Source organism: Argopecten irradians, chromosome 9 (genome assembly GCF_041381155.1).
Source record: "Argopecten irradians isolate NY chromosome 9, Ai_NY, whole genome shotgun sequence".
Taxonomy (NCBI): domain Eukaryota; kingdom Metazoa; phylum Mollusca; class Bivalvia; order Pectinida; family Pectinidae; genus Argopecten; species Argopecten irradians.
The window spans coordinates 7,687,907-7,708,810 of NC_091142.1; the positions used below are offsets into that span (position 1 = coordinate 7,687,907).

A 20,904-nucleotide genomic window follows, 5' to 3' on the forward strand; every position below is an offset into this window, starting at 1 on the left:
TATAAAATATCAGAATCCTTTTTGCGTTTGAAAGAAATAATGCTTCATATGCGTATTGAGTAAGCACTTCATTAACACAGAAGCAAACTAAAACACAGGAGGTTCTCGAGCTCGGAATTACTCAAAACAATGAGCACATGAAAAAACTGACGGATTTTGGAGGCAACTAAATTCGACAATGATGCCAATTGCAGGTTAGTTGATAAACACAATTTATCGCCGGCTGCATAATTTTTCGAACAATGATCCGAAACTCTGAATGATTCACATAGTTCATAGTTGCCAGAATTGTACAGTAGCCAATTCCGGTTTTTGACAATAATTTGATTGTAATTTTAACTTGTACATTAACCATATATATATATACAAAAAGAATGAGATAGAAACTATGACTAACGTTGCAAGTAAAAAACAGTACACATCTAACAGGTTGGGCACACTTTGAACACAGGGCCTCGTTACTAATGAATACAAGGTGATTTGGAGAGGGACTTGATTTTACATCTAGGTGATTTGGAGAGGGACTTGATCTTACATCAAGGTGATTTGGAGAGGGACTTGATCTTACATCTAGGTGATTTGGAGAGGGACTTGATTTTACATCTAGGTGATTTGGAGAGGGACTTGATCTTACATCAAGGTGATTTGGAGAGGGACTTGATCTTACATCAAGGTGATTTGGAGAGGGACTTGATTTTACATCTAGGTGATTTTGAGAGGGACTTGATCTTACACCAAGGTGATTTAGAGAGGGACTTGATCTTACATCAATGTGATTTAAAGAGGGACTTGATCTTTCATCAAGGTGATTTGGAGAGGGATTTGATCTCACATCACGGTGATTTGGAGAGGGACTCAATCTTACATCAATGTGATTTGAAGAGGGACTTGATCTTACATAAAGGTGATTTGGAGAAGGACCTTGATCTTACGTCAAGGTGATTTGGAGAGGGACTTGATTTTACATCAAGGTGATTTGGAGAGGAACTTGATCTTACATCAAAGTGATTTGGAGAGGGACTCGATCTTACATCAAGGTGATTTGGAGAGGGACTCAATCTTACATCACGGTGATTTGGAGAGGGACTCAATCTTACATCAATGTGATTTGAAGAGGGACTTGATCTTACATAAAGGTGATTTGGAGAGAGGACTTGATCTTACGTCAAGGTGATTTGGAGAGGGACTTGATTTTACATCAAGGTGATTTGGAGAGGAACTTGATCTTACATCAAAGTGATTTGGAGAGGGACTCGATCTTACATCAAGGTGATTTGGAGAGGGACTCAATCTTACATCAAGGTGATTTGGAGAGGGACATCAGAGATAGAGATCTGACTATATAGCTATCTACCATGCAACAACATCATATACTTTCTAATGAGCCAGACACCTGCATACATCAAAATCCAAGATGGCAGCCATCCTGATCACCGATCAGTCCGAAAATGCAATATGCACCACAAGGGCTCTAGGGGAACATGCACATGAAATTTGAGACAGATCCCTTCAGTACTTTCTGAGAAATAGCAGTAACAAATTTCAATTGTCATAATCCAAGATGGCGTCCTGTTGGCCATCTTGTTCACCGATTGGTCCGAAAATTCAATATGCAAAATTAAGGGATCAAAGGAACCTGCATGTGAAATTTGAGACAGATCCCTTCAGTACTTTCAGATGAAATAGCGGTAACAGATACAATTATGTTAATATATTTAAACAGATGATGAAAGTAGTATGTTCGACGGACCGACGGACATTGAAAGGTGATTACAATATGCCCACCATCTGATGGTGGGCTGAAAAAGCGTTCTCAGGCCAACATAAACCGCGTAATGGGAATTGGCACAGATTTACATGTAATAAACAACTTTGATCTCATCTACAAAAGAAAGACCAAATGTCAATTTTTAATGTCGATTTCAGTCCTTCAGATATATACATTATTGGGCTCAGAAATTCATGGATTGATTTGGATCATAGATTGGGCCTTAGGAACATTGTTGATGTTTTTTCTCTTCCAAAACCCCCCGAACTAAATCACTTTTGTTTGTTGCGGTTAACTTCAAAGAACTTCCAATCGAAGCCATAAAAACGTTTACGTAACCATGACAGACGGTGTGAGACTGAGACTTCCCCTCAACAGCTGACTGCTTTGTCTCTTACCAATTACAGTGGGTAATTGATATTAAAATTAATGTGTTTATTAGCCAATGTAGTGTCATACCTACAGTCAATGAAGAGTCAGGTATCGTTAGGGTCTCAGTAAACAGGTCATTAGCGGACAAACAACTAACTGTACATGTGTTTAGCAGAAAACTGTTATCTCTGGCTCTGCGGGGTGAAAGGGGTCCATATGGGGTTTTGATCAATGGGCTTTCGAAATCTGGAGATTACTGTCTTTTTGAAATCAAAAACGATCGGCAAACGGGGATTGGGGAGTCTGAAATCGGGAATTTCCCGACAGAAATCGAGAAAGTAAAGTTGACAAGGTTTTGTAATATAACTTATTAACCATCCACAATTTAATGCAATTTTAATTAAATAGCTAGGATATATGGATGCAAATCTGATAACTTCAAAACTAGGGATACTTTTTACAATACCTCATACAGAGTGTTAATAACATACAATGATAGGTCCAACCAGTCTAGGGATGTTTTCTCTCTTTAATTCATAAACAACACTAGGTCCAACCAGTTTAATCAAAAACAGCCTAGGTCATAAGATTTATCTTCATTCCAAGGATTATTTGACCAATTTGATTATATACAAACGTAGTCTCTATAGTGCTAAAGAACATTTTATAATATTAGTTGATTTTTTTTATTTTTATTTCTATGAGATGTCCATTACACATTTTGTTCCAGCAGTTGCACCCAACTTCAAAGCACCATTTTTGTAGCATCTTTTTAACCTTTTTAGACTGATAACATACCCGTGTCATTGTAATTTCGGGTATGCACCCATAACTTCAACGTCCTCATTGTCAGCTTAACTGAAAATGAAAATTGTTTCAATCATTTTTGCATTGATTTTGGACGTGCACTATGCAGCGCAGTAGACAAACTCGTCACTTCTTTCCAGCTGGAGGAACTTTTCCATTCATTCTTACAAGGATTTTGGTTGGACGACAATTGAGTAAAACGAATTTTCATTGGCTACTGTTTATAAAATATCAGAATCCTTTTTGCGTTTGGAAGAAATAATGCTTCATATGCGTAATGAGTAAGCACTTCATTAACACAGAAGCAAACTAAAACACAGGAAGTTCTCGAGCTCGGAATTACTCAAAACAATGAGCACATGAAAAAACTGACGGATTTTGGAGGCAACTAGATTCGACAATGATGCCAATTGCAGGTTAATTGATAACACAATTTATCGCCGGCTGCATAATTTTTCGAACAATGATCCGAAACTCTGAATGATTCACATAGTTCATAGTTGCCAGAATTGTACAGTAGCCAATTCCGGTTTTTGACAATAATTTGATTGTAATTTTAACTTGTACATTAACCATATATATATACAAAAAGAATGAGATAGAAACTATGACTAACGTTGCAAGTAAAAACAGTACACATCTAACAGGTTGGACACACTTTGAACTTGTATTAGTGATGGTGCTACATGTATCTTACTCCCATAACATGAGAGTCGACTGGTCAGCCGTTTTTTTATCGGACGTTATTTTGGTGACGTAATGTTCCAAAAGTGTCTCGTCGTGTTATACCTCTAACATTGTTGGAGTACATGTATCTGTGTATGATAAAGATGTTTAAAACGATTTCATGCGTGTTTATTTCACAGAATCGTGCATTTGGGTAACTTAATGATCACTCAAATGCAGGACTAAGCTGCTTAGTGCTGCATTTGAGTGATTATTTAGTTACCCAAAGCACATACAGTCGGATTGCAGTTACTTATAAATAAAATCACGAAAAATACACCAAAAATACACCCTGTTAAACCATACACTAGAACGTGTATAGTCCAGCAAATACTTAGACATAAAGCTACAACACAACCTTTGCTGGAACAAACACATAAACAACATCACATCAAACACAAACAAATCACTTGGCTTCCTCAAACGCAATTTAAAAGTAAACTCACCACACATCAAAGAACACACATATAAGGCACTTGCACAACCCAAACTGGAATACTGCTCTTCGATATGGGACCCCTACCATGCCAACCAGATTACACAAATCGAAAAAATACAACACAGAGCAGCACAATACATCCAAAATAGATACCACAACACAAACTCAGTTACAGACATGATACACGAACTCAAAAACTACAAAATTCCTCTTTTTTTCCACATACTGCAGTCACACAATGGAACCTCTTACCGGTAGCAGTAGTACAAAGCACAACACTCGAAGACTTCAAGGCACATGCACATTCCATACACAGTCCATGAAACCTTCACAACAAACTAAACTCCATACCTTTTATCCTTTTATCTTAAGCTGCACAAAAACTAATAAAAAAATCCTTAATTTCAGCACTGTACATAATATTTCACACACCCCTGCACAAACCCCACCCCCGGATCATAAATCGTCACAATTGACAGCTCAATTTTAGAACAAGAAGAATCACATGCAGTAAACATTATAATAGATGAACTTTATTAAGACCAATAATATAAGCTAATCTTAAGCATAACAAATTGGTAAGCAAAGCAAAAGTGACATTTAGTTACTTACAAAATACACTGAAAGCAATGTAAACTTCATAAAGCAATACAAAGCTAATAAATTCAAACATGATCACATCTAGTAAAATTAGTTGTCCTGTTAGTTGCAGAAACCAGAAACATATATACATAGAGATTGGCAACTTCGCCAATTTTACGATAGGCAGATGTACCTCTCTATGTCCCTAGGGGCTTTTAGATAAACTCTTAAATAGTTAAATACAGCAGAATAACTTTGATATGTTATAAAAGTTAAGTAATTTTCAGATGGTTTGAGTACGATTTTAGAAAGAAAAAATAATATTTTAACTTATATGTTAATAAAACAAAATGCACTTCCGGTTTTGAATGCCTGATTTTCGAAAAACCAGGTAAATTTGCTCATTTTCATACTTTCAAAAATCATATTAAATAACATCAATTGGGAAAACTGATCACATCAAACCATGATATAATGTTTAAACTTTGTGTTGATGCAAAAGTATCATGTTTAAAAGAATACACTGAAATGTAGTTAGCCAAGGGGAAATGCCTATAAACTGGAGGTCCCTCTGCCTGTCAACATAGACAAAGAAGGAGTTTCCAATCTCTATGTATATATGTTTCTGCAGAAACCCACCAACTTATTATACACTCTGCAGTTATCATAGTCTGACCATGTAGAATTTGAACCTCACTTGTCCAAAGAACTTGACATTTAAAAAAAATCATATATTTCTATAATGATAAAAAATGTAATGTATTATTGGTGTTAAAATAAATTTTGATATATAGGTTGTTTTTTCCATCAACACATATATTCTTCCTTCCAGATAATCAGATGCCACAACCGGAGCATCAGGTGGACTACAAACAAAAATATAAGGCTCTGAAGAAAAAGCTTAAGTTTTTAGTTTATGTAAGTAAACCATTAATATTTCACTATTTGTATATAGTACTTGCAATTGAAATGGATGGAAGTTTAGAATATGTGCAAAATGACAAATTTTTCACTGCTTGGTCTTGGATAAGTACAATAATGCCTATATCTACCTATGTTACACCTGTGACAACTTTTCCATATGCCTAGTAATACACTTTTCCTGTACAACATTGCTTGGAGACCGCATACTGCTAAAATAATTATACATATACTGTACATTGGAGAGAGCATACTGCTGTTACTGTACATTCTTTATTACATATGCCAGTAGTGTACTTAAACCAATTGTAATTATAAGTTTATGAGGTCATGAAAGATATATATACCTGGTAAACATTAATATTTGTATTTATACGTCCCAAGTGATTGAAAGTAAACCATTAAAAATATTATTTTTGGATTCAAACAGTCTAACTATCTTTCTGCTGACCCCAAAATATGGGTGAAAGTAGACAACTTGAGATGATTTGTGCTTATAAAGCATTACTTTTAGGTGTTCAGTTATATTATCATATTTTGCACTTGATTTTTTTTTATAATTCAGGAACAAGAATGCTTCCTAGAAGAGCTGAGAAAAGCACAGAGAAAGTTATTGAAGATATCAAGGGATAGAAGGTACTGTATTTCACTGCAAATAAGAACCCCCACTTGGAGAAAAAATAAAGCTTCAATTATAATATTAACTACTTTGACATATTTTGTATCATATAAGAATGACTTATTTCATTGTACCTGGTAATTGTTAGCGCTCAGCACACAGGGAGTGGGACAACTGGTTCGCCCATTATCAGTGTAAATGTGATCGGGTGGGGTGTTTTGCTTGGTGTCTTCGGCAGCATGCTTCAGTGATATAGCACTATAAAAAGGGCAACAGTTCCACTATACAAGAAGACACAACCCGAACATACCGCAGTCTCCCAAAACAGGCACCTTGCACTTCATACACGCAAACACACCACATACATGGAAGGCCGTCCTTACATGGCTGTTACTGGGCTATTAATAGGACGTAAATTAATCAAACAAAGAGGACCAATTTTTTTTTGAGAAATAAATTATTAAACAATGAAAATATCATCCTCAGTACAATTATATGTATAAATTTGCTATTATTTATTTACTGTAAGATAAAAAATGATACATTTATTATAGTAAAATCTTATAAATATGAAGAATATTAATCAAGAAAATAGCAATGTAAGAACATTATAATTTTGAATTTCAATGCTGCTAGATAAGCTAATTTATATATTCTAACTTATGGTGGATGTTCAAATTTCAATATATTTTTAAAAAGAAATGTGAATGGGACTTATTCACATATCATGTAAAATCTGATGATGTTTCTTTTGGACCACTGTTTCTATTGGTGAAGGAATGACATAAAAATGTGATATCCTACTCTAACGTTATTTTAGCAGGAAGATTACAAAGGGTGGTACCATAGTGGTACATGAATAAATTAAATTTTATTTGTTGAAATCTAATGGATATCATGATATAATTCTTTATGTATTTTCCCCAGTTTCCTATTGGATCGACTCTTACAGCATGAGAAGATAGACGAGTCTTCTGGGGACTCTGACGCTACAGCTTCAAGTGACAGTGAGGTTGAAAGTCAAAGTTCAAGAAAGTAAGCACAAATAACTCTTCTATTAAGAACCATATCTTATACATGATAGATGAAATTGATTTTCCATCTATACATGTATATGTTGTCCGATCAGTCAAAATTATCCTCCATCTGTAGCACTCCACCGATATATACCTGCATACATACCTCATACACACCAATTATCAACAAACTGTACAGCAAAGAACTGATTTGTGTGCGATACGTTTGTGTGCAATACGTATCACACAAGTTACTACTGTTTACGTTGGTTACGTGACTACTATTCTGTCCATTGACTGTTAAATCTTTAAAAATGGAATAGCTTAACTCATTCGACCCTGAAATTTCTTAATGGACTAGTCAATCCTGTATTTCAGAAGAGTCTTCATGTTTCTTTAGGGGTGAATATGTTAATATAAAAATTTATTAAGATATTTTAATCAGTAGAGGAATAATTAAAGGAAAGAAAAAAAGGATAAACTAAGATCACACAAGAACACGTAACCACAACTTCATGTTTTATTTGTAGAAGGAAAGCTGGTCTTAGTCCTGGTCAAGGTGGTCAGTACAGTGCTGACCCTGCAGCAATATTAGGGAGTCTTGGGACACCAGGAACCCCTTCTGGGCCCTCCAGTCTGTTGGTATGTCTTAGTTATAACCCCTGTCTGGGGCCTCCAGTCTGTTGGTATGTCTTAGTTATAACCCCTGTCTGGGGCCTCCAGTCTTTTGGTATGTCTTAGTTATAACCCCTGTATGGGGCCTCCAGTCTTTTGGTATTTCTTAGTTATAAATCCCGTCTGGAGCCTTCAGTCCGGTTTGACTGTGTAAACAACATTTTAAATTTTGACTATATAAACGTCAATAAACTTTATAAACATCAATGTAAGTTATAACTTTGTAGACATCTTTGTACATTAAGACTGTAAACATCATTGTAAGTTATGGCTGTGTAAACATCACTGTAAGTTATGGCTGTGTAAACATCATTGTAAGTTATGGCTGTGTAAACATCATTGTAACTTATGGCTGTGTAAACATCATTGTAACTTATGGCTGTGTAAACATCACTGTAAGTTATGGCTGTGTAAACATCACTGTAAGTTATGGCTGTGTAAACATCATTGTAACTTATGGCTGTGTAAACATCATTGTAAGTTATGGCTGTGTAAACATCATTGTAAGTTATGGCTGTGTAAACATCATTGTAACTTATGGCTGTGTAAACATCATTGTAAGTTATGGCTGTGTAAACATCATTGTAAGTTATAGCTCTGTAAACATCATTGTAAGTTATTGCTGTGTAAACATCATTGAAAGTTATGGCTGTGTAAACATCATTGTAAGTTATGGCTGTGTAAACATCATTGTAAGTTATGGCTGTGTAAACATCCTTGTAAGTTATGGCTGTGTAAACATCTTTGTAAATTATGATTGTGTTAACACCATTTCCTTTTGATTTTGGTAGATGGCAGCTGAACCAGCCAAAAAGAAGTCAAAATCTAGTGGTAAAAAAGGAGTGATGTCAAAGGGAGGTAAGTCACTAATTTACAATTATAATATAATTTTGTCTTCCCTAATGTGCGAGTATAGCTACCATATTGAAAAAAATATGATTGTGAAAAACGATTTGTAAATAAAACAAGTATAACTAGAAATAACATGTTCATTTTGAAGACGAAAGGAAAAAATCAAATATGAGTAATACAGAAATTAATGTTACTAGCAGTATTTTACACATTGATTCATGATTTGAACAATATAATGGGTCAAAAATGAGTTGAAATAAATATAAAATATGGCCTTGGTTTGATGGTATTAATTGACAAACTATATGTAAGCTTTTATGTAATATCTGCGTCCACAGGTAAAGTATCTCAAGGCAAAGAGAAAGTAGCAAGTCACATGACCAGAGAAGAGCTAGAGCGCCACCTAGAATCAAGACAAAATGTGTTTGGTATAGAAAAAGCTCCTATGATGCTGCCAATGGAAATCTTCAGCAATGATAACTCGAATCCAGACAGGTTGGTAATGAAAGTGTAAGGGTCATTTAAAAATTGCTTTTAAATTAAACTTATATATATTAAAGGTGATTAATGGTTCTCTGAAAAAGAGAAATATTAAAAGTGATTAATGGTTCTCTGAAGAAGAGAACAGATTTTGTATAAATGGTGACTTTTCCTTTAGTGTCATGAATATCAATTAACTGCGAACATAAAGTTTCCAAAAAGTTGCCAAATCCATGATAGAAATAGAAACAGGACTAGTGGACCATGAATCCTACTCAATGGAGGTCTTTATCTGTATTGAGATATTCTGTGTACAAATTTCTAACTTTTCCAATATAGTAAACTCCTTCACCCCTGGAAATTCATTATGGACTGGTCTAGTCTTTAATTTAGAAGAGTCTAAATGTGTCTTCAGGGGTGAATGAGTTAAACTAAATGTGGTTTTATGTTCTTTATAATGTTATACAGAATATGCAGTGGAACATCATTTTTAAGGGTTTTTTTTCTGCTTTCGAGTGTGCTTTTATTTCAATTTTATTTAAATTTGCAGTGAATCAGCGCTAGAAAATATGAAGGAGGAGGAAGATGGTGACCTGATTGTAGATTCGGGTCAGTGAACATTATGTTGTGTAATAGGTAACCTGAATATATAAGTAAGGCAATATAGACATACAAGTGGAATATGGGGCCAGATACATTTTACCAGCTCTGGTAGTTGCACACGAAGAGCAACTGGAGCCAAATGAATAAATCTCTATGTATTCGGTGGACCGTGTCGACCCATTTCCGAATGTTGTAGCTGCCTTGTGGAGATGTGGAATCCTTGATGTTGTACAGGAAGAAAATGATACTAGGACTGATGTGTACATGTGTACTAGAATTTTCTTTACTTGGACTAGCAAAACTGCAATATGTTCCATTTGAGTTTTGAAAGATAACAAGTCCATCAACTCTAGTACCTTTTGAAACATTGCATAATCATGTCAAAAGTGTTCCTCATAACTTGTCCTCTACGGTTCATTTCATCTCATAGATCACCAGACTACTATATATATATTAATGTTATAATATACGAGAAAACAGGACTCCATGTATCTCCTTCCTGTTACATGGACATTCATAATAAGTTATAGCATTAGGGGGAAACGGTTGGTCTCCCTCACAGGAATACACAGAATACCTGTGCTTCTTGTTTGATTATTGATTTAATGTATTCAATACATGTAATTGTAATTACATGAATTAGAAACATGAAATTGATTGTAAATTGTCAGATTTCAATTTATAAAATCTATACTTGTTATTGCTACATAGTTTAACATTAGGTTTCCGATATTAGAGTTGATTGATACCTGGTCATGCAGTCATAACTGCCAGAAATACTATCTTAGTATCTATGAACTGTTTGAAGTATCTGTACAGGCATAAGTATAAAGAAAAATATCATGAGAGTCTTTAAAATATAAAGCCACATTTCAATATTTCATGAGATGCATACTGTAAGTTGAGTGAAGAATGAAAAGTTAAATGTGTTTGATAGATGTTGTGTGTATGTGTGTACAAGTGTATACATCATTCTTACAAAATAAAATTCATTGACAGAGACTACTCTACACGTTCTGCTTTACCAAATTGATTTCTACAATTACTTTAATACATTAAGAATGTCCAGAAATTGGCTTCAAAGTGAGATTCCTACAAAAAACAATTATCAGATTTGACAAAGGTGCGAGACCTATAACTATATATAGCAGGCTGCAATGTATTACACTTGGTTTGATTTTTAAATGCAGCTCAAGGGCTTTGACTGGCGAGTGGGTAAGATTTTCCGACCAGCCCTTCACCTCTTGAGTTGTACCAGTAATCAGCAACTGACCTTATTTTAGTTTTTCTATGGGGACTCTAGATCTAGTTCCTCCCTGACCTCTAAAACTCTATGAAAACTAGGATGTTAACTTTAGGTTTTAAATTAGGATCAGGGAAAATGGAGTTCCCAGCTGCCAATATCCAACAGTTTTGAAATAAAATGGAATCTGGATCAGAAGTGGAAGACAGTACTTGCCTCTCTTGTGTAGATGATCAGGCCATTTAGATGGAATGAATTTTGCGAAGAAAAATTGAAAGCATTTTAATTTTTACAACTTTTATTGTCAAAAGACTCACAATAGTCTAATAATTATAACTAGTTTATAAATTAATCATAACTTTTGAAATTAATGAAAACCTCTATCAGTAACTTCACAAATATTAAACTCGACATGTGGACCATATCAAGTTTTCTTTAATTTCAATGCAATATTAGAACACTTTGAACTGGAAGAAACAGTAACGATAACATTGATAGAAACTTGTCAGAAAACTGTACAAATAGTTAATCATTACAATGCTACGTACAGTACTGATTGTTATTTTGAGAACTCATTTATGTTGATCTGGCTTGGTCAATAAGCCTGTTGGTTTTATGACGATCCAGATCTATTACCTTTGAATTAACCACCATCTGACCAGGCTTTCTCCCACCCAAAATTTAACATTAATTTTGGTTCAAATAACAATAACAGCAAATATTATTTACATTACTTTGTTAGATGCAATTGGGCATTATCATATGGAAGTAAAATTAATTTCCAATCAATTATAGAACAACATGCATGCACATGTTAACATATTTACATTTCGAACAGAAATGATGCATATTTTGTATTGAATATTCCATGATCAAAAGTACAAAAAAATAATTAAAATACCCCATACTTTGTCTTTTTAAATTACACAATTATCTGCTCTCGTTTGTATGATATTAAAGCACTATCAATGTATGGTATGAAACCATGTTGCTTTTTAATGAAAGAAACGTTCAGTATAACTTGATCAGGGGAAGTAACTCCACATGAGGGGAGATAACTCCATATCAGCTAATATAAAGAAAACAAACAATACAATGGAAGATTTTATAAATTATTGGTTCAAGATGGTCCATCAGCAAGGTTTTTGTCGTTTTGGGTCTGGCTCCCCACACGCATCACCTTTATTAACTATCGATATTGGTTGCACTATCTGTGACGTGTCATAATTGTCGAGAACTTTGAACGTATTTTCAACAGGAGTGAGCGTCACGTCTGAAGGGTACTCTATACAGACCACCAGAGGGTTATTTTTTGGGTCCGTTTTTCCCTCTGAGTCGCCTGCCACACAATAAGAGTATCCTTCACCACCAAGTTGGAAGCTCAGATTTCCGCGTTGCGTGCTGTCTAAATTTGACAGAATACTGTCCTGGAGGGCTTTACTCACATCACTTTGACTATCAGACATCCCAGAATCCTCAACATTCTCCTGCAACACAGATTCCTCGGCGGTGTCCATCACTGCCCTGGGACTGTCTGCCTCGTTTTCAGGATCAAGGTCACCTTGTTTAGTTTGATCGTCGAGTTCATCGGGGGCAGGATCCGAGTCTTGATCCTGATTACATTCTATTATGTATCGTTGAATATTAGAGTTAGACTTGGGCGAGGGTTTGAGCTGACCATCCAGCACAACATTAGATATTAAAGACTGTGGTTTGTAATCACGTTTTATCACCAGTAACTGCTGATGAAGGAGGTCACGGTGTTGGGTTTCCATGTTCTTTAGTAAGGTTTCGATGTTACGGTCCAGTGGCACACTGACTTGCTCCAGTAATTCCTCTTCACGCTTCTGGTAGGAGACTATCTCCTTACCAAGGGCCTCCACCTGTAAACAAAACACAGAACCATCAACCACATAAGTCTATAATTACAAAATTGGAGCACTGATCATTGTTACACCCTTTCCACATTGTTAAATCAGCTTGTACGAATATAATCTTCATGACCAAAGAATTTTCCAAAAGAAAAGCAAGAAAGAAAAGTCAATGATTGTTTGCCATGCTTTTTTATCTAATCAAGAAGTAATTTTCTTATACAAAGGCAAAAATATATTTTTAACCCAAAATGTTGTTCAGGCTTCAAAATTTTATCGTAAAATTATATTGCAAAGCAGTCAGTTTTTCAAACTTCAGCTTATTTGCATGTTTCATAACAGAAAAATCCATAACATCAGTAACAAGGACATAGTCATTCCGATCCCCGCCAATGGAAATATCAAAGCTGAAGTAAGTTTGATTGTGGAGACTTATGTGTATGAAAAAAACCAGGAAAAAGGAAGTTGAGCTAAAGAAAGATGGAGTATAATTCAAGTAGAGCGGGGCTGCAATTGTTGAATCAGGTATACAGCCTTGACATTTATATTAGACTATATACACAAAGATGGGTGGAGTTTTGCAAAGTAACATTTACCATTTACCATGATATTTTCAGCAATGTTTCCATGGTAACGGAAAAAGTGCAAAAAATGAAAACCTAAAAATAGCAAAAGGTACTACTAGACCATAAAAAGAATGTGTCTATGAAGTTTCGTGGAAATATCTCTGCTGGTTTTAGAGTTATGCTCTGGAAACGACTCTTACACAAAAATCTGCCATTTTCAGCAATGTTTCCATGGTTACAGAAAAAAGTACTTCGTTGGGCGGGGGATAACAAATTTGAATACTGCAATCTGCAGAGGACGTGTAATGCATACATTTGTACATAAATCTATCACTGGGTCCTAAAAGATATGGTACATAAGATAGGAAGAACATGACCCTAAGACTCCTTTAAGATCTGAGGTCCAATAATGAGTACCCGCTGCTTCAATTACCTGTGACTTTAGAGATAGAATTTCGGTCCTCAGTATGCGTTCTGTTTCATCTTTCTCGGCCTCCAGCTGTTGGTATTTCTGCTGGAGCTCTTCTAATTTGTTAGCAGCATTTTGGTGGGTAGACTGTTCTTTTTCCTCCACCATTCTCACATCCTACATTTACGTATTAAAGTTTGCACATTTACAATATTTTAAACAAATTTTCATTTATATTACATAATAAAATTATAGGAATTTCAATAGTACAGTTTTAAACTTTCAAGATATTTATATTACATACATAAAATTATAGGAATTTCAATAGTACAGTGTTAAACTTTCAAGATATTTATATAACATAATTATATAAAATTATAGGAATTTCAATAGTACAGTTTTAAACTTTCAAGATATTTATATTACATACATAAAATTATAGGAATTTCAATAGTACAGTGTTAAACTTTCAAGATATTTATATAACATAATTATATAAAATTATAGGAATTTCAATAGTACAGTTTTAAACTTTCAAGATATTTATATTACATACATAAAATTATAGGAATTTCAATAGTACAGTTTTAAACTTTCAAGATATTTATATTACGTAAATAAAATTATAAGAATTTAAATAAATCAGCTTTTCATATCATCCAGACTTGTTAACCGTAGAGATTCACGCCGAAGTCTATTGCTTTTGAGGCAGATATTCCGCCTACCGCTCTAATATCCAAAATATCTGTAAAACATCCTTCTCATTTTTTCTTTTGCTTTTTGTAATTTTGAAATTGGGTTGGGGCCCGCCATGGCAGCTTCAAAATGCATACCATGACACAGTAGGGCACTGATATCATCGTATGTTCAGTGTCAATTTCCGGATATGATTTTTTCAATTATCTTCTTACATAACAAATATATGTACCATATATTATAGTCCACATACGTGTATTTCCTAACAGAGGTCTTACAGAGAGACTAGTCACCTCTGTAGGGAAATATACTGTAAACATGATATTTGTTGTTGTTTTTTCCCCCACAACAGACGGTAATTTGAAATGAAACAGTTTTGTAAAATGATAAGCAACTTTTATTTTTATTACTTCCGAATCTTAAGCAAAACTGTAAATCAAACTTATTTTCACGTTTTACAAGCTTTTCTGCTGCTTTGATTCATATATTTCTACTGTGTCTGTTTATTGAACTTTTTTCATTGCTATTTTAAAATGTTCACAGTTTCTAATGAACTGTCCACAAAATACGCAAATTTTATCTCACACAAAAATTAATTGATCTACATTAATCATAAAGGGATGGTGAAAAATTATCCAAAATCTGACTAATTTCAAATGTGATAATCAAAAGATAATACTTCAAACCACTGACTATTAACTCCATGACCATTATATATATCAGAACCCTGTGACAATAGTACCCCTCGCTAGTAATGATCTGGGTAGTGTAAGAGTTACTGTTGTTTTCCATCGCTCCTCTTGTATAATCATAATGTGGTGTGTTTGGCCGTCGGGAGGTATCTACCGTCTCATTGGCGGCGACAGAAACATGGACGGAGCCCTCGGGTACCTTACCATTGGCGACAGTAACTTGCTGAGGCTGACTCATCAAACCTTTACAACGATCCAACATGTCGGGTATAAAATGTTGACTATAATATTAATCATTTACATGTTGATTTCGATAGTCTTTGTCAAAATAAAACCAAAAAAACATTCACAACAGAATGCTTCCACACTTCAGTAAGTTATCCTGTGGTTTCTAGGGAAGAGACAACTTCTTTTCAATGTATATATCATGAAGTGATGTACAAGCTTTAAGACAACCAACAAGACAACCGATGTACATTGTTGGTGTTGTTATTGTGAAAATGATTCAAAACAACTGTTCAACTATTTTCTTGCATACAGGAGAATATATACCGGGTATCAATATCCAGATATCAAAACAACTTGTGTAAAATATGATTTAGATCTATAATGACAATTGTCCCACTTCTGGATGATTTTGACATGATTTTTTATGATGTCACTTACAAAGGAAGATGGAACTAATCGATGGTAAATCATACTTTACCACAGTGATATGGTAACTGGAAATTCTGTATTACAATTGTAAATAGGTCTGTCATGTAAATACGGATGTATTTAAACCATCCTGAAAATGTTTTGGCTGGTCATCATGCAGAAAGCCTATTGCTGACCAGCTTCACCTCAACTTGGATTTATATTTGACAAACAAATGCAAGATTTTTTTTAATCTCACTGTCAATGAATGTTGAAATAATTGACAACTACTAAATAGCCATGGTAACATGCAAGTTTTAAAAGGTAGGAGAAAGGTCTGAGTACCATGAAATAAACAATCAAGATACCAGTACTGCTAAATCTAGCAATTACCAATTAGAAATGACTGATGTGTATTCTGTATTTGCATATTACAGAGCCATCTGTCTTTGCAAGTAGGTATTGGTTTGTGACGTCATGTGTTTGCGAGCGCAACATCATACTTTTTAAATAAATCAATGTGAAATCTGCTCATGAAATAATGATGTTCAAAATGGATACCTAACCACAAGGGAGGTAACTCTGTAATATGCAAAAACAGAATAGGGGAATAACCTACCTGTTTCCTGGGCCAGACTTGATGACATAACTGTGAGGGCTAGGTGTATAGGAGAATAACCTACCTGTTTCCTGGGCCAGACTTGATGACATAACAGCCTCTGTGAGGACTAGGTATATAGGAGAATAACCTACCTGTTTCCTGGGCCAGACTTGATGCGTAACAGCCTCTGTGAGGACTGGGTGTATAGGGGAATAACCTACCTGTTTCCTGGGCCAGACTTGATGACATAACTGTGAGGACTGGGTGTATTGGAGAATAACCTACCTGTTTCCTGGGCCAGACTTGATGACATAACGGCCTCTGTGAGGGCTAGGTGTATAGGAGAATAACCTACCTGTTTCCTGGGCCAGACTTGATGACATAACAGCCTCTGTGAGGGCTGGGTGTATAGGGGAATAACCTACCTGTTTTCTGGGCCAGACTTGATGACATAACAGCCTCTGTGAGGGCTGGGTGTATAGGAGAATAACCTACCTGTTTCCTGGGCCAGACTTGATGACATAACGGCCTCTGTGAGGGCTAGGTGTATAGGAGAATAACCTACCTGTTTCCTGGGCCAGACTTGATGACATAACAGCCTCTGTGAGGGCTGGGTGTATAGGAGAATAACCTACCTGTTTCCTGGGCCAGACTTGATGACATAACAGCCTCTGTAAGGGCTGGATGTATAGATATTCCTCCTTGGTCTATAGTTGTACTATCACAGTAACCAGAACTAGGATTGTTTACCTCCTGAAAAAAAAATTAAAATTGAATATAAAACGAACATAAGAATTAACAGATACTTTTTATCACATAACTAGCTAGCTATATTAGTCTATAAAAGTTTACATTCAGAAGTATAATAAATAATATTACAGGTACAGTAAAAATGTGCTGCAAAAATTCAAGTGGAAACTGAGATTTTTCAATATTTCTACAAATTCTGGAATCACATTGTTAAATTGATTTCCTGTCCAAATATCAGTCAACGTAAAAAGCTAATAGACTTTTCATATTACACTAGTAAGATATGGTCTGCAAAAATATTTCATTGGCAAAACTGGATATCGGTAGATTTTGAGTCAGAGAGATAGTAAAATATTCCAACCTGTATTAGCAATATGCTTGATATACCAATATACACACACCTGTGCTACCTGTATCTGGAAAGTTGTCTGTGGATTTCTGAAGTGGGTTTTATAATGTTTAATGGCCTCATCCCTCCTGTTGAACCCATTTCTACACCGGTAGCAGTGCCAGTGAGCTCCTTTGAATTTCTTTTCTCCTTTGATGACACCAACAATGTCACAGTGATCACAACATCGGAGAATCTTTAGACCTTTAAACCAAATAGAAAAAATATATTCAATGATCCTGATGACTACACCTATGCTAACGTGGAGAACCGGAAGTGTGTATCAGTAGTAAACTTGACACAGTATTACGCATATATATATATAACTTATAGAGCCAAATGCTTATGATGAAGGTAGCCGATTTCAAGATGACTTTTTCCTATTTAGGTTCACAGATAGGAAGACTAAGTCTTTTCTTGTAAATGTTCAGGATAATGTAGGCAACAACAGTTTAGTGAATTGAAAACAAAAACTTTCATGAGCACAAAACATATACAGTCAAACCTCCCTTAATAAGTTCGACCTCTGCATAAAAGACATCTGCTCAATAAGACCACTGTCTTAGGGTCCCAAATTTCTACACAATAGCACTAATTCATGAACAATGTGATCTCTGAAAACGTTTGATTGGGACTATTGTTTCTATAGGTGATTGAACGACGCTAAAAGCTGATACCACAAGCTAACGCCATATCAGCGGGAAGAGTTGCCACTGGAGACACTTGTCCTGCATGAACATTATCAGGTATTACGTGGCACAGGAAATCGTACCATTTGACTTGTGTATAAAGACCACTTCGCTTTAAAGACCACTTTTCCCTTGGGTGGTCTTTATAGACAGGTTTGACTACATGTTGGAACACCTTAACCACTCTGCCACAGCATCAAAAACTTCAATGAATTAAGTTCACACCAGTACTTACCTGCAAAGTCTATGCCTTTGTCTACATGTTTGACTCTGTAATGTGCCTTGAGTATGACTGGATCCTGGTAAATGTCGGACTTCACACAGAATGGACAGTGCATATGTGCACTTTTGTTGGAACACATCTGGTCATAGCAAGGAGCAGGGTTGTAGTTATTTTCTGTTCCTTTAATTCGGACACTGGGATGAGTCTAAAAAAATTAGAAAATATATATACATATGTAAAAAAAAACCCACAGATAAATGTTAAAGCATGTAGATCCTGGTCAGCTACCAATTAAATGAATTCTCATCATGAAACAATTATTGCCATCACATCTGTATTTGTACGATTTCCACGAAAATTTACGCCAGTTAAATCATCTTCTGATAGAAGACACTATGTATACTGTATGTACATGCATATGTATGCTGATCAATTTCCCACAAAAGTTATCTGAAAATGTGTGTGTATACGTATACATGCGTGGCGAGAATGGGTATACATGTATACTTGGTGAGAACCGGTAGCCTGCCACGACTACCACTACTTTTGAAAAATTTTGAATGTGAAATTCTAGCTTAAATCAAATAAGAGCATTTACCAATAGAATAAAATAAAAAATCATTAGTCCAATATTTGACTCTCGATGCAAATGGTAGATTTAATTTTTGTGGTTATTTTTTTTAAAGACTAGTCTTTCGAGTTAGATCTATAATGTAATTCTTCATATTTAGCCTGACGTGATGCTACCCAAATTGGAACATCTTTTTGAAAATAATTGTAAATATTTTCTTACTTGTGCTTGAATCCAGACTTTTTTTAATATTCCACAAAGGATTTATAAGTGAGAAGAATTCGTGACTGTCTCTTTACATTACTAAAAACCACGCGAGACGCCTATGAACCGGGAATAAAAACCATTTTCTCAACAAATACTTGTCTTATCGAATCAAACGAAACACCAATATAAAGTTTATTAAATTTCACAACGTTTATCACTTGCTTTAAGGACAGAAGATTTAGAGGATATGTCTTAAATTTTTGTTAAAAAAATATGACAGCTCATGAAATGACGACCCTCTTCAGAAAGTAAGACGGTAACCCTCGCACCCGCAAGCTACATCAAAGGCTGCGCCGGCGGATATCAAAGGAAAATCACTCAGTCATCGCCCAACGTCACGGTCAGTGCACAAACACAAAAGCTACTGCCTTGTACTTCCCCAAAACCCAGTGAGACTTATCCTTCTCATATACGTCCTTGATTCCACAAATAAATGCTTCTATTTTTAATTTCATGATTTGTTCACTTGTCAGCAGTGCATATATTCATAAATACATAGCTTGGAAAAATGCCGGTCCAGCCCTGTGTTTCAGCTGGTTTGAGTACCCAAAATGGAACACCTCCTAAATAAAGCTTGATTAATAAATGCCCAGGCACGATAAAAAATGCTTGAATTCATTGAAAGGAAGTTCAAAATTTTTTTATTTTATTCAAGTCACGTGTCTTTCAAAAATATTTCATTCAGCAATTGTTTTTCTTATTTTGATATATATGGTGTTTTTAGGGTTGTCGCACGACATCGGTTCCCGGAGTTTTCAAATTTCATTATTGTCATTTTTAAATACAGTACAGATAATAAGCAACTCGAAAGAAAATGACATATTAAAATTGTCAGTTATTAGTTAGCATCTTAATTTTTGTTCAGGACAGTTATTGTTAGTTTAGATTGTAAACTGAAAATTCTGTATAACATATTTTAAAAGTGTTCCATTTTGGGTAGCGTTCCAAATTGGGTAGCGTCACGTTAGACAACCGTTTAATCCCTTATCATGCGCTTTCCTGACGGGTCGACCAGTGCAGTTGGAGGGAGGACGATTCGGCCTCCGTATTACAGATATTTATGAGCATGATCGTTACAGAATGATGGAATTTTAATTGTTAATGTGATACATTTCTAGAAAAATGCACATGTTTAACAACAATATAACGAAAATCGTCATTTTAAACGCACAATAAAATGTAAACAAATGTCGTGTGCTAGCACTGTCATGCGTCAATCTCCTTATAAGCACTTTATTATGTTCCGACATTTTGATGCGAACTCTGAACTTGATAAATACGTTGCTTACATACGTACCACAAAAGTGTTCATCTTCACACGATGTATCGCTATGTACTTGTCCTTTATGCAAACGTTTTTGACGAGTTTACGCTTTAGTAAGTTGCATTTTGTTATTCCCTCGGTTCCTCCTTGTGTTCACGTCATTGAAATTTGCCTACAT

The 20,904-nt window shown here is 35.2% G+C and overlaps 1 protein-coding gene and 1 pseudogene across 3 annotated transcripts; one reads left to right on the forward strand and one right to left on the reverse strand.

The window, feature by feature from the left end:
• The first annotated feature begins 72 nt into the window (after positions 1–72).
• LOC138331293 (INO80 complex subunit E-like) lies at positions 73–10,862 on the forward strand. 3 transcript variants are annotated; one of them, XM_069278816.1, is made up of 8 exons: positions 73–194; positions 5,527–5,612; positions 6,181–6,251; positions 7,162–7,269; positions 7,781–7,892; positions 8,717–8,783; positions 9,116–9,287; positions 9,808–10,862. In XM_069278816.1, the coding sequence occupies exons 1-8, from the start codon at positions 179–181 to the stop codon at positions 9,872–9,874; spliced, it is 699 nt and encodes a 232-aa protein (XP_069134917.1). In that variant the 5' UTR covers positions 73–178; the 3' UTR covers positions 9,875–10,862. The 3 variants fall into 3 exon arrangements, with proteins under 3 accessions (XP_069134917.1, XP_069134916.1, XP_069134918.1); XM_069278815.1 differs by lacking the exon at positions 73–194 and adding an exon at positions 3,214–3,363; XM_069278817.1 differs by lacking the exon at positions 73–194 and adding an exon at positions 3,215–3,363 and having other exon boundaries at positions 9,116–9,272.
• A 534-nt stretch (positions 10,863–11,396) lies between these two features.
• On the reverse strand, positions 11,397–20,901 carry LOC138331294 (uncharacterized; annotated as a pseudogene).
• Positions 20,902–20,904: the final 3 nt, after the last annotated feature.

Excerpts from the sequence above, each read along its gene's own strand:
- LOC138331293 (XM_069278816.1), top strand. Across the intron at positions 6,252-7,161 it reads AAGATATCAAGGGATAGAAG|TTTCCTATTGGATCGACTCT; the intron begins GTACTGTATTTC and ends TATTTTCCCCAG. Across the intron at positions 7,893-8,716 it reads CTGGGCCCTCCAGTCTGTTG|ATGGCAGCTGAACCAGCCAA; the intron begins GTATGTCTTAGT and ends TGATTTTGGTAG.